This window comes from Aulonocara sp. 'chitande type north' Nkhata Bay, linkage group LG2, assembly GCF_057382095.1.
Source record: "Aulonocara sp. 'chitande type north' Nkhata Bay isolate Kocher_YH1m ecotype deep benthic linkage group LG2, A_spYH_male_GT1.1, whole genome shotgun sequence".
Classification (NCBI taxonomy): Eukaryota; Metazoa; Chordata; class Actinopteri; order Cichliformes; family Cichlidae; genus Aulonocara; species Aulonocara sp. 'chitande type north' Nkhata Bay.
Genome location: NC_141345.1, coordinates 31,559,068 through 31,573,672, shown reverse-complemented (window position 1 = coordinate 31,573,672; position 14,605 = coordinate 31,559,068). Strand labels below are relative to the sequence as shown.

Below are 14,605 nucleotides of genomic sequence, written 5' to 3'. Positions count from 1 at the left end.
AGGCTCATTTACAAGCAGGGAACCTGAATGATGTGTTTACTGTGCCTAGGTCTGCCTGGGTCGTTTTTGTTTTGACTTGGGCGATAAGCACGATAGGCTGGATGTGTTGATAACAAATGTTTACGACTGTCTGGTGCGCAGGTGGCCACGATTCGCCCAGACAACAATGGAGGCAAACACCAAAAATGGCTACTCTCCAATAGAGGATGTTTTGTTTTCGTTTTCTATTCTAATTATTGGAACAAGTCTGCCAGAGATCAGTAATATCTTCCCCACTCGCTGTCTGAGGAGGGTGCACAGTATCCTGCGGGACCAACATCACCCTGCGCGCCACCTTTTCCATCTGCTGCCCTCAGGGAGAAGGTACAGGTCTATACAGGCCAGAACATCCAGACTGGCCAACAGCCTGTATCCACAGGCTGTGAGGCTCCTGAACTCTCTGCCCCCCTCTCACGGACAATAACCATATCCAACTTCTTAATAGCAATGAACTGGTCTGCATTGGTGCATCATATCTTTATTCTCTTCCCCCTCCTGCCCCCCCCCCCCCCCTCTTTCTTAAATAGATAACTATCATATCTGATATCATATCTCACAGTACAATAATATTGAATGGGTTGCATTGTTGTATTTTGTCATGTTTCTCAGGTCTTTGTCTGAATTTCTACGAACATTATTGCTAAGGATTGTCTTATTGCATTGGAGTCACACTGGGTTAAATATGTACACTTGGGTTTTAAGGGGTATTTATTATTTTCTTCTTTTTTTGGGGTTGTATGGAAGCCCCAAACGCAATTTCATTGTTCTTGACAATGACAATAAATAAATAAATACTAAATACTAAATAATAGTGCTGTCTTTTGGCATTCCGCTTGTACATTTAGCGTAAGTTTAAGTTTAATCGCATTCTTTTTGGCCAAAAAAGAAACTCTTTCGAAACGTAAAGATACATTAACCATAAAAAAGGCAACAGGTATTTGGGAGATTATTTAGGGTTGAGATTTGCATTCCTGCTGGATTACAGTAAAAGGCAAACGAACTCTGATCAAATCAAGCATCAAAATTCTTGTTTAAGGTAACTGTTGATCTCACTCGGTTATGAAATATGTTTTTTTTGTGCTGGGATGAAGGAAGGAATGACATTATTAAACAAGATATCTGGCCCCCGATAGTTTCAGCCGTTCCCTGCTATCCCTGCTGTTGAGACGCTATCTCAATCAGTGACCCACAGAAAAAGGCTAAACTTGTTAGCCTTTCATTTGTTGCTTGGTTTCCTGCACCAATCACTGGACAACTGCTTCATTAAGTCCTCGCAGTTCAGTGGAGTAAAACAAAAATACAAACAAAATCAGGCTGCCACATTTCAGATGTTCATTTGGCACAGGCACAGCTCGTACTTTCTCATGTACTCTCATTCTAATTTGAGCTGGCATCGGTTTTCAAACCTTTTATTTATCCAGGGAGGCTTTTGCCGAGCACGCTTGCTGTTTTTTCGGCAACGCCCTGCTTCACGTTCACACATGGGAGCTGTAGTCATCAGTTTTTATGGATAAAAAAAGGTATTGCTCTGTCCTACTCATACAGTTTGATGGTATCTTACCTTTGGGTGGTTTGAAACTTTAATGTGTAATCATAGCCAATTCCCATGAGGCTAACTACATCCCTAAAATCATAAAGTATTATTGCACAGTTTTCATAATGGTGACAAACAACAACAGGAAGTGAGTGAGGGAACCCAACAAGACAATAAGAGGCAAGAAAAACGGAGAGGTTTGTCATCTTTTCAAAAAGTCACAATATTTTTTAATATAAAACACCTTTAAATTCGACATAATGAGGAATCCGTGATCAGGGCTTTCACCAATCCACTACCATTTGAACACTGCAGTTGGGGAGGAGATCCACCTTGGCAGCCGCTGACTTCAATGGTACATCCGAGTGCACACAGAAAAGGGTTGAAACATGCATTTACTACATTGTTACAAAGTCAAAAGCGAAAACACGAGGTCTCTTTTTGCCATTATTGGCAAAGAGTCTCTCTGCCACCTTGTGAGGGATCCAGAGGCAAAAGAGGGTACAGTCTTGACAGTTGGGCATGTACAGAGGTGTCCATTTGTTTCCTGGCACTTAGGGATAAAGTGCCCTCTTCTCTTTTAGACCGACAGCTGAAGGGAGAGCGGAAACTTGGTGTAAGGCAGGAAATTACTCAACATGCTTTAGATATTTAAGATAACAGTTTTAGACTTGCTTAGTTTTGACAAACATCAATGTAAGTGCGGCTCCTGTGCTGTGAAGTCCGCAAACAGTGTTTTGCAGGTCTGGTCAGTAACCGATAGCTGTGTCTTTCTCTCTACAGACTCTTCCCCACCATGTTGCTGGTAACGATCAATGAGTGAATAAGCACATTGTCCATTATTTGATTTGATTTTTTTTCCAAAGTAAGCATCCTGCATCTATGATATCCCAAAATGGTTCTGAGTTTTTGAATGTCAGTCTTGGAAGAAATTCCTCTCTTGTGTCCATTCACACTCACGACACTTTGATCAAGACATTCTGTTTTCTCCCCTTCCCTCCCTTTCTCTTCTAAACACACACACACTCACACACGCTCACACTACAGATGCTACAGAGGTGACGGAGGTCACCTTATTGTCTTCTGCCCAGGGCTGCAGGTTCTGCAGGGCGTAGAGGGAGGAGTTGTGCAGGCAGAGTGGGTCCGGCTGCAGTGGCTGGCTCAACGTCTTCTGGAAAGCTTCCTGCTGAAGTTGCAGCATCAGCCGGTTGGCCTGCTGCCTCTCAGCCTCCCTCTCCTCTGCAGTCTGTCTCCTGGGTGAAAGGAGGAGACAAAGGAGAGCAAAGAAGGATTTAAGACCAATATAATGTTTCTTTTTATGGTGATTGTACACAGTATCGACTTGTACCACGTGCCAGAGCGTTTTAGCAGTGTACTATGCTTTAATAAAGAAACAGTGGGATTCTCTCCCTCCTTCTTTCTTTACTTTTTAAACAGACACCATATGTAGAATAGATCTGCAATTCTGTATTAGGTGCTTCTGTTAAAATTTTCCTGGATAAGTTAGCATATCCAGGGCTCATTTATTGTCATTTCTAATTGACAAAACCAAGAAAAAGCTGGCAGTCTTTGGTACTGGTGGTGAAGAATTTCAATCATATGCTGCAATGCCTGAAAATAACAAGAAAAAAAAATATATAGAGACATATATATATAGTAAAAAGCCACTGATCAAAGAAGTCAAAGGAATCAAGGGGAAAAAAAGCTTTTAGCGATCAGATGAGATTGCAAATTTCATAATAAATCATGTGGATTTGCAAATTGCCTGTTTTTTCTTCTGTCTTTGTACTACACCTGTGCCAGATACTCCTTCTGCTTTTGGCTACACGACAGCTGATCAAGATGAGTGACAGGTGTTGCTGAAGGAACGTGACTAATAGAGGGGGAAGACATACAAAGCACTTCCTGCCTCAAGGTGAAAAGTTGCATCTGTTTCTTTTCTTTTCAAAGAAACGACTCCGCACATCCTGTATATGCGCTGTGCTGATATCAACATTTGCTGCATTGAAAAGTCATGCGTCTTCCTAAAAAAAACAGCCTGTTTTGTAGCGTTTATGTTGGAAAACCTCCAGAGTGAACTGGTGTTTTAGTACTCAACAAAAATTACACTTCTATTTCAATTTAAATAGTGAATGTAAATACTTTTGGCAATTTACTTGAATTACTTTACAAAGGCAAGCATATCTATAAACAGTGGAACATTTTACTCTATCGGTCTTGAAAATTTCTTATTACCATAACAGAATAATTCATGGTGATTTATTTACGGACATTTGGAAATGATATGTTAAACAACATGTAATAAATGTTCAATTCTCTTAAAAATATAAAGCAAAATACAAATGGCAGCTAGAAATCACCAGCATAAGCACACCTCTAAAAACACTCTTTCAAGCACGCCAACCTCCATCCATTAGCCACACATTATTGTTAACAGCATTATCATAATCTAATTCCCTGGCTGTTGATTTGATCATCCTCTTGTTACTCGCGTAGTCGTCACACAAAGACATCCCTCATGCTCATCCTATCAGGTGCACACTACAGGGAAATGGCATAAATCTCAGCAAAAGTAGGAAATCAGAAAAGCGAGTTAAGCCAATTCCCTTGTTACTCGTGACATGCCGTTCAGTCTGCTGTTTATTTTAAGCAAATTCATTTTTACTGCACTTTGTAGTGGAAACTGTGCATTAGCATTTTATGGCTTAAGGACATGATTGCTGCAGGTTTTTTTTCTTCTATAAATGCATTTTTTTAAGAAAATGTAAATGAACATCCTTAAACCAAAATTCTATATTATACTTTAATTTACAACAAAGAAGGCAGTGATTTTTAACTGTTTTCTTTAACTTTTAAATAGAAAATCATTCGAAAAAGCTTTAAAGCCATTTACACATAAAAACCCTTAGGGTAATGACTTAAGGTAATTTAGCTGTGTGTAATATGCGTTTGAAATATGTATCCTGCTCCTTTAACAAGGGGCAGGGCATCATAATTTGATTTCCTACTCATTTACTTTCAAATGGCTATAAACAACAGTTAGAATGAAGTGAATGAGTGTGTGTTTTTTTCATGGACTCGGCAGTCAATTCCTCCTGTGAGTGTTTCAGTATTGCTTTGGACAGCAGGTTTCTAAAAGGCCTTTCAGGAGGCTCAGGAGTAATTGTGCTTGGTCAAGTGAACTGGCCTCAACTGGCAGCTAAGCTAAGCAAAATAAGTGTTGTACAACTCCTTCAATGCAATGTGGGCCATTTTACTTGTCTTCAAAGTAAGACACCAGTAAACATTTTTGGACGCAAGTGTAAAACAGAGACACATTCTGTAATGTCAGTTTGTGGGACAAGAAGATTTGTAATTCTGCGCAAACATCCTGTCCTAATGAAGTCAAAAACCATCAAGGCCTGTTTGTTTTGCTTAAGTATATAGTGGGATGCAAAAAAAGAGCAAGACGTGACACGTAGAACGGAGAACTATGTTACTTTAGCATCCAATAACACCCTGCTGCAATCTTACCGCCATTTTGTCCGCCTGTTTTGAAACCAGGTCTTAACTTGTGCATCCGTCATCTTCAGCGCCTTAGCCAGGGTGGCACGCTCGGCCGATGCCAGGTACTTCTGTCGGTGAAAACGTTTCTCAAGCTCACAGATCTGCACCCGGCTGAAGGAGGTGCGAGGCTTTTTCCTCTTAGGTGGCGTCCGGTTCTGGTACGGGTGGCCGATTCGACGGGTCACAGAAAAGGGCGAGAGGGCAGCTGAAAGAGGGAGGAAAAAGAGGATTAATTTGTCTGATGAGTGTTTTAAATTTGTAAAATTCTAGAGATTTAACATGAATGCTTGATTGGTTACTTATTTCCATTTCTAAGCTGGAGTGACCTGTTCTTCTGAATTATAAATGCATTTCCCCTGAGGATTTATTTCTATAGACTCATAAACCTAGCTAGCTTTCCATTCCTTGGTAAGATGAAAATTATTGTTCATTTGCTGCTAACTGAAAAAAAAAAAGCTATGATGTTTGGGGAGTCTTAAGAGATGGCCTAGAAGCTGCCAACTGAAGAAGATAACGTCACTGCCACATTTTCCATTTCTGAAGAGCACGCTGAGATGTGCAAACAGAAAATCCAAGGAAAAAGTAATTGAGGCAGAAGTAGAAAAATGGTATGTGAATTATCACTTCAAAATTTAAAGTGCTAGAGGATAAAGACGTGAAAAATACTGACGCATATTAAGATTTCAAATGCTGTTTTAAATCCAGTTTATACTTTCTGGTGGCACACAATGGTGGCTCTTAACAATTAGCTACAGGTGAGGTTTTTTGGTGGGGGAGAGGGGGTGACTCACCTGGGCAAGCACCCTTTGGAAAAGGATAGTCTGCTAGAAGGCCATTGCCGTCTCGCAGGTGGGCAAGCTCGGGGTAATAACATTTGGCTAATGTCTCCACCGTGCTCCAGACAGGGACCCTGCCGATGTCTCCCTTGGGGAGAGGACAGAGGGATCCGGTGGCCCCCGGCCCCCCTGTGGCCTCTCCAGCTCGGCTCTCCTCTGCCTGCTCCCCTAAAGGAAAGGGAGACACAGTGAGGTCCCGCATCTGGAGCACAGCAGCAGCTGCCGCCGGGCGGGCACCGACGCATAGCAGCTAATCACATGAAGGGGCCTAAATGATGAACAGAGTCTACTTTAATGCCATTTGCTTCTAGTCTCTTAAGTTAGCATTTGGAGATCTTTAGCTAAGAAATGAGATATATGCCATTCAGAAAAAAAATAAGTGACATCTAGCAGGATTACACAGATAAATCAAGCCCTGGCTGACCAATCAAAAACCTACAGCCAAGGTCATCCTCTGACAATGTGATGAAGCTCCATAAGTACTATTCACAGACCTACATAATATAATTGTAAGCCTAACAAAACACAATTTCTGAAGGAAAGTAGATTTTGGTGGGTCTTTTTTCATCACAATAATTGCATTTAAAAAATATTTGATATTTGCAAAATGTCTTGGAGCACAAACATGAAGCGTGTGTCATTACAACTCAAGCAATAACCTCAATTTGCAATTGTGTAACTTCTTGCACAGTGACATCATTTTTTGCAGAATAGGCTGTCATAAACTTTACACGCATTACTATTTAGAATATAGACACTTTATAATAAATGCTATTTCAAAGTATTGTTGTATTGTCTTACTTTGTCTCTTGTCGCTTAGTCACTGTTCCTTCTCAAAAATATAAACTGCAGTTTTGCACTGTAAGGGTGTACATTGTGTTTTTCTTCACTCTCTGCCTCAGTGCCTCGTGGTTCTTTTTCAACTGCCGGGTATTAATAACAAGTTATCTTCTTGCATCATAAAATATCTATGAATCCTGTCTATTTTGTCAGCCATGGGTAAACAGAAGATCGATAAATGTAATGAGATCGCTGGCCATAGATCCACTCCCAGGCCACATTCTCATTCTGAATGGAAATCAGCAGAAGAAAAGAGAAAAAAAAATACTTTCTGTCTTCTCTCCTTCTCTCTCTATCTCTATGTCATCCGTCCCCAGCAAGCTGTTTTGCCTGCTGTCTTACAGGGTGTTTATTTGTTTTTGTTTTGTCAGAAAAGCTCACCAGGAGCCAAAATGAATATGAAAACATCTGCATAGGTGTCCCCTCAGGGTTACGTGCTGCTCCTGCTGCTGCTCCTCCTGCTGCTGCTGTTCTCAGAGTTTTCAGCGACTTGAAAATTCATTTGCTATACAGACGATGACAATTTGGATGTAAAATAGAACATGAAGTTATTACGCACTTGGCAGTCATTTCAAGGGAGCCGCCAACGTCCCCTGATGGTGCTGAACATGAGTGGCAAATTGAAGCGTACACAAACAAATGATTTGTAAAGTAAAGATGAATAGCTACTATGCACTGTTACGGTAGGTCACATAAAGTTAACATCACGTAAGTGCAAATTAGTAGCACAGATTTAGTGTCTGAAGTGAAAATGTGCTACAGTTATTGGCTTTTGCATGGATTTATAGTGACCATGACCTCTTCGTTCCCTCTCATTATTATTTTTAATCTTCTATGTTAATATTCTTATAACAATTTCACGTTATGTGCTGCTCTGATGCTCAATAATAATAAAAAATGGTAATTGTACCCCTCCAATATTCCTTTTGGGACTTAGACCGGCATCTGTAGTATTTAATCACGAGTTTCTAATGACAAAATCCCCAAGATATTTCTATAACACTACTATAGGTGCTCACAATGGACTGGAGCACCTCCACAGTCCTTAATACTGAATTATACGGCCCTTATTGGACTTCATAGTGTGTTTCTAAATCTCCTGTAAAGCCACATTCTTACAGTAACTTTAAAGTGGAGTCTTAAATGTACAGCACATATGTTAAGCAACATATCATTTTTGCTTTTTGTGTCATTGCCCAAATCTATTTGGAGCTTTATGGGTCCCACAGAGAAAGCAAGCGTGCCTGTTGTTGCTCCCAGCGGCAGGTCTGGCTAACTAATACAGCATTAGATGGCTATTTCAGGCCATCTGTGGGCTAAGTAATGGGCCAGGCACATACAAGCACGTTCAGAGGCAACCTAACATGCAGCAGCACCCTTTAGACCTGACAAGTACAGCAAGGCTTTGCTTTACAGTGTGCAAAATCCTGATAAATATATGATCCAGTGGTGTGATACACCAGACCAGACATGTTTAATGCTTTTTTTTTCTTTGGTTTTACTCCATATGCCTTCAGGTTTATTCATTACTATAATTATCGAGACTGTGAACTGCAGTATAGAATCAAAATGAATTATGCAATGTGCTGGATTTTAAGCCAAACCAATTAAGAATGCCCTTGCTCAATTGCATCAGTGAGTCGGTTAGTTTAGAGACAGTCAGTGTAAACTAGCTGGATGTAACTGGATTATAAGTAATATGTTACAAATAATAGTACCAAAAATTAAAGCCATATGGAATAACAAATATACTAGTCAAAATTTTATAAATCTGAAATATATCAGAAATACTGATGGCAGTAATTTGTATCTGGAGAAGAATACCACTCCTGTACAGATTCCAAATGTAAGGGTATAATAAGTCCCACGAGCTTAGAGCTTCCACAATTAGGAAATGAGTTATTAAATAAAGCTGTAAAACATAATTATTTTTCTAATAATTAATTGTTTTCCTATAGCTCGGAAAACAGTTAAGCAGTCTGTATGTGGCCATTATCCCCAACAAAAAAGCGATCATGTAAGTGTTCCCATGAAACAAAGAAAATGAAAAGAATCACCAGCAACCAAAAATAAATGCTGCAAAACACATTGCACATTTTGTTCCCCCTCTTCATCAAATGGAAAAGAAAATGGGTGCGAATGCTAAATCTGTTGCCTGGATAACACAATTTAGCATAAGCATATCAAAAAATAAAATGCTACCGTGGAGAATATGTTTGCCATAATAAAACCACTTATACTTAATAACACTTCCCGGTGACAGCGCCTCCCGTCCCCACGGCGGATATTACCTTTGTAGCAATCTAATAAATATATCCGTGAAGGATTCTAAAGGGGATATTGAAATATAACATGAACATATATTGCTATTTATTACACTATACGCAACAAAAAGCAGGGATACTGTCTTTTGTCACACGGAAAATCAGGCCAGCGTGGAAGCAAAAGGGCAGGAGCGGGTTCAGCTCTGAAATAAAATCATATTTTTTTCGGCACTGCTGCCATTTACACCCAGACACAGATATACAGGAGAGAAAAGGCGCTTTAATTATATTTCTTTTATTTCTGTTAGGTGGTCTACAGTGAAAGACGCTGTATTATTGCTCTGTTTATTGTCAAAATGTCCAAACAATTCAAAGAACATATTATTATGTACTTTGATCCTTCATCAAAGATGACAAATTTCTGTTAGATTATTATTATTAGTAGTAGTAGTAGTAGTAATCACTAGTGGTAAAAGGCTTTGTTTCTTAAAATTAGTACATATTTTACTTGACATTTTGTGCTGTAAAGCCCAATTTTCATTTCACTATCCATTATATTTTTCTTCAGTTACTAACTAGTCTTAATTTTCATTACATATTATTGTGCTATGTTTTATGTTATTAATGTATTATTTTTTAATTCGTTTCTGACGTAAAAAAAATACTAATGTGAAAAAAATAACATTACAAATAAATCTTGAACCCGTATATAGACGGGTTTGTTTATTTTTTTGAGCAGAGTACATTGAAAAATAAAGGTGGCTACTGTTAGCCTCCGACTACTACTGATGCTGTTGCTGCTATAGTTGTGCGTGTGTACTTTTACGCACGGTGCGGCTTTATGTATGATTTTATTCTTCTCTGGTTGATTTTTGCCTACATGTTCAGGAACAGCAGATGGAAAATAGCAGCTAGCTAACCCTGGTGAACTTATTTTAATTCTTCACTCGTCCTTCAGAAATAAATAAAAATAAAATAACACATAAATTAGTTGCAATAAAATAGCCTGACGCACAACATTTTAGGCCTGTAAGCGCTGAGTGAATACACAGAGGAGTGGGTGACCACCAAGGATACATCAGTAGGCTACATGAAGTGTATCTTTACAGATGGATAAATGATGCCCCTATAACCCGTAAATCTTTTGCGACAGTCCAATTCAGCTTACTGTGATTAATAACACGAGTTTGTGCCATGTGGGAGGCATCCCGGCGTGAAAAATGAGAATCTATTGTCGAAGTTAACAGGTTTCGTTTACATCTCTGCAAGAAAAAAAGGAAAGAAATCCTGCCATGAATGCCAGAGCTGGAAGCATTTGGCAACATGTTTAGCTGTTTAAATCTGCACGGGACCGTTTTTCTCCTCCGGTTTCAACTTGGAAGGCGAAAAGGAAAAACAAGAAACAAGGAGAAACATTTAAAACGGTGCTCTACCCATCAGGATAGATGATAGTCCATTTGATTTACGGCCTTTTATAGGAAACAGAGCAGGCTAAATCTGGAGTGTTTGTGTGTGTATATCTGAATGTGTGTGTGTGTCTGCGCGCGCGTGTGTGTGTGTGTATGTGTGGATAGTGCTACTGTAGCTGCTGCTGTAGCTGTTCCTGCTGCTGGTGATCTTTGGCTGATCAATACAGAGGAAAGATATAAGCTGCGAAATAATTACAGCGACACAAAGCTGAGAGAAATTAAACGAGGGGCCCTCGGTGACTATGAGTAAAATTGATAAGCCTATTTACACTGTATCTTTTTGCAGATGACATATCGTCCCCCGGTATTTAATAATTAATCAGGTAGAAAGAACTGAAGAGTGAATGTTTAATGCATGGAGAGGAGGGGGCGTGCGCGCGCAAATCCATGATGTTCTTCCTTTATAGCAATGAGGTCATGAGAAAAATATAAGCTGAACCACCCCTCCCCCACCCAAAAAAAGAAAACAGAGAACGCAGAAATCGTTTTTATGAAATACGTTTACCTATCTCAGCATATTCCATTAAAATTTTATTGGCAATCGGTTTTTTTTTACCATTTTCTCACTGAGAATTATCTTTCGTATGTTTTTCATATAATTTATTATAAACAATATATAGTCGTTATACTAGAAAAGAACTTATCTTCAATTGCATTACATTTCATTATTTAAATAAGCATACATATAATATTTAATTAAGTAAAGCAAATATCTCATTTTGGATTGAGAAGGAAACAAATAAAAAAAACGATGTCAGCCTTTAAGTAGCATGTGATTCTGATAGTGTTGAAGGGCGTGTGGGGTTTTGGGAACAAAAATGGCTGCATGTGTTTGCAGACACCTGAATAAAAAACATAGGCAGGAATTATGTAACTCATCGTGGGTATTAAAAGCCCAAATGGCACAAAAATCGACTTCGGTGAATTTCATTTTTAAGGAAAAAAATAAAAGCAGCTGGTTCTGAAAGAAGTAAAATTGGAAATAAAAACTACAAATTAAAAAAAAAAACCCCACTGAAGTCTACATATAGTCTGCTAGAGTAAGTCTGCAAGCAATATTGTAGCTGTTGTCCAATTATAGCCTAATTTACTCAGTTCAAATAATAATAATAATAATAATAATAATAATAATAATAATAATAATAATAATAATAATAATACATTCTTGTTTAGAATTTAACATGTCATATATTGTTACTACGGTGACTCATCTTCTTGCTTTCTCAATTGGCTCTCCGGGAGAGGGGGGAAAAAATCATTCATCCTCATGAAAAAACGGGGGACGTCGTTATCCGTCATCCGCTGTAAATGGAGAGTGATGGTCCAATACTGATTCATCAGCATGTCCGAGTCAATTTCTCCACTCGTTTATCAGGCTGCCCTTCCAGCATAATAAAACTGACTGTGTGCGCATATATGATTCGTTATAGATTACAACCTAAAGATGAAATCATCAGCGCCACTTTGTTGAGCCATTATAGGCCCACTTCACGCTTCGTCGGTCGGGGGTTGTTTTCAACACAAGTGTTAGTAAATTCATAATTTCCTCTTTAGTGGCTGTGAGGAAAATATTCACTTTTTTGGTGGTAAATAACGAGGTCTTGCTTTCTGACCTACTATGTCTGTGTTCATGAAAAACATTAAACTACAAGTGTTGTGGGACCAGGATAAGATTTATTCTTTACCTGTTAATCTGTCCTTGGCGAATCTTCTGCTGCTTTCCATCCACGGAAATGTGAAGTTTGCTGCATTCCCCATTCCCATCCCCGGCATCGAGGGGATGCCGGGTCCGATGCCCGGTGGATGCGTCGATGGGGGTGGATGAGGAGCAGCAGCGGCGGGTGGCGGTGGCGGAGGCGGCATGGGCCTGTGCGCCGGCACCCGAATTACCCCACCTGCACCTCCAGAGTTCACGTTAACGTTCATGTTCATACTGACGTTCATGTTCATGTTGACATTATAGGAGCCGGCTAAACCCGCCGCTGCTGCCATGGAGCAGGCCGGGTTGTAGACGCTGTTGTACCCATTGCTGTAGACATTAGAGGCCAGCGCGTAATCCGGGTCACCGGTCCGGTTAGGGAGCATGCAGCCGCTGGACTGGTCCGAGCTGTTGAGGATCTGGTCGATGCCGAAGCTGATGGGTTCATGCTGCTGCTGGTGCGTCTGGTTCACCTCCTCGATCCCAGTGTGCTCCATAGTTTTTGTTCTTAATGTGCTTGTCAGTATATTTTATCAGCGCACGGATGTGTTTTTGACATATAGCAATTCACGCCTTTGGAAATGAAGTATTTGGATGTAGTCTGCAGTGGTGAGCTTTTTTTTTTTTTTTTTTTTTTTTGCTTTCGAGCATCGACACGGGCCTGTTCTACTCCCAGGAAACCAATAAGGTGTCCAGCGCTATCCAAAATCTTCCCATTATTTTTTGTCCAACAGTGGGATCGGGTGTTCCCTAAATTAAATGCCTATCCGTCGGACTAAGAAATACCGTATCCATCTTTAATAGCGAGTTCTTTCCAAGTGAATTAGATACAAGGCAGCTTTACAACAAGAAAAACAGCCGATAAATGCCAAATGGCTATCCCGAGTAGCCTACTTACTGAGAAAAATCCGAGATTTTGGGGGGAGGCACCTCTCTGGAGAGACTTGATGCGCTTTGTTCGCCTACTCGGGCAAAGACGATCCATACGCTGGGGTCACGATAGGATAACCAAAGCTCGTCGCATCAAAATGGAGCTGAAGACAAAACAAAACAACCCCGAAGAAGCGAAACGAAGCGCTGACCTCGCAGGCGTGTTTATTAATTGGAGGGGAGCGCGGAAGAGTGCTCTGTAGTGCTGCGTTTCAGCAGGTGAGACTACCCTCTGCGTAAAAGCTGCCATTCGGTCCTCCAGCCAACCCTCCTTCCCTCCCTCTCTTCTTCCCTCCCTCCTCCTCGGTAGGACAGTTGTTTTGCTCGGATGTCTTAAAGAAACCGCAGCTTTTTATTTTTTATTCAGCTCTTCTGGTTTCAAATGCAAGGTTTCGTGCATTTAGTGGAACTGAGGCCCGCGTCAAGTGGCTACTTTCACCTTAATGCTCCTCTACGTATCAGAGATTTGAGAACTATGCTAGGTCTTCAGGAATGATAATATTTTTTCAGTTTTAAGAAAGTAAATTATTTAACAAAAATCAAAATTGAACAACAGTGGGGGACAAAATCACAGGACAAAAAAAATGAACATTGCTGTCTGTGAACATAAACTAAAGATTTATGTAAACATTTCCCACAATAACATTATGAGCTTTGGTGAGTTTATGACAGCAAATGGTCTGATAATCATTATCTTTATGTTATGACCAAGGTTTTCAAATCAGTGCTCTCTGTTAGGATTTTATTCTTTCCCCAAGGAAACCTGCTGCTGGACATGATTTGGAACAGAACTTAATAGCAAGGGGACGCTTTAAGGAAAACAACAGTTTACTCTTCAATTAATCCTACTTTATGTGTAATCCACGAAGCCACTTAAACTGCATACACAGTGACACATATTCCGCCAGAGTTTGTTGGTACCATCATTTATCCATTATTCACCAATATTCTAACCAGTAGAAACGGACAGAAGATCAAAAGAAGTGACAGCGAGCTGTGTGGTATCTCCGCTGATTTGATGGCAGCTGATAGCAGTACAATTTATCCTAAATGAAACAACAAACTGTGAGCAAGTGTAAAGGTGCTTGTTGCGCGTTTGCGCACAATGAAGTCATAAATCTCAGATTTTGATGTGATCACTGTAGGCGCTGATCGTCTCATTCCAATACACACGATCACAAAGATAGATAGATAGATAGATAGATAGATAGATAGATAGATAGATAGATAGATAGATAGATAGATAGATAGATAGATAGATAGATAGATAGATAGATAGATAGATAGATAGATAGATAGATAGATAGATAGATAGATAGATAGATAGATAGATAGATAGATAGATAGATAGAATTAAACAAATAAATAGCAGATGGACAGATATCAAGAAGCCAAATGTGAAAAGTGGCGTTTCTGATTTGCACAAATTATTTAACCTTTCCCCGCCC

At 39.8% G+C, this 14,605-nt stretch overlaps 1 protein-coding gene across 3 annotated transcripts; it reads right to left on the bottom strand.

Annotated features, from left to right (window-relative positions):
• Positions 1-1,784: 1,784 nt before the first annotated feature.
• On the bottom strand, positions 1,785-13,397 carry tlx2 (T cell leukemia homeobox 2). Of its 3 annotated transcripts, XM_086264196.1 has the most exons (5): positions 12,214-13,397; positions 5,911-6,123; positions 5,087-5,324; positions 2,646-2,826; positions 1,785-2,165 (listed from the first exon to the last, which is right to left on the bottom strand). In XM_086264196.1, exons 1-5 carry the CDS (start codon positions 12,722-12,724, stop codon positions 2,154-2,156), a joined length of 1,155 nt encoding a protein of 384 aa, XP_086120322.1. In that variant the 5' UTR covers positions 12,725-13,397; the 3' UTR covers positions 1,785-2,153. The 3 variants fall into 3 exon arrangements, with proteins under 3 accessions (XP_086120322.1, XP_086120317.1, XP_086120332.1); XM_086264191.1 differs by having other exon boundaries at positions 1,785-2,826; XM_086264206.1 differs by lacking the exon at positions 5,911-6,123 and having other exon boundaries at positions 1,785-2,826.
• Positions 13,398-14,605: the final 1,208 nt, after the last annotated feature.

Bases quoted from the DNA above. Each gene is read 5' to 3' on its own strand.
- tlx2 (XM_086264191.1), bottom strand. From the start codon at position 12,724: ATGGAGCACACTGGGATCGAGGAGGTGAACCAGACGCACCAGCAGCAG. The intron at 5,325-5,910 runs GTGAGTCACCCC...TCCCTCTTTCAG, and splicing joins TCCAAAGGGTGCTTGCCCAG to CTGCCCTCTCGCCCTTTTCT. The intron at 2,827-5,086 runs GTAAGATTGCAG...CCTTTCACCCAG, and splicing joins AACAGGCGGACAAAATGGCG to GAGACAGACTGCAGAGGAGA.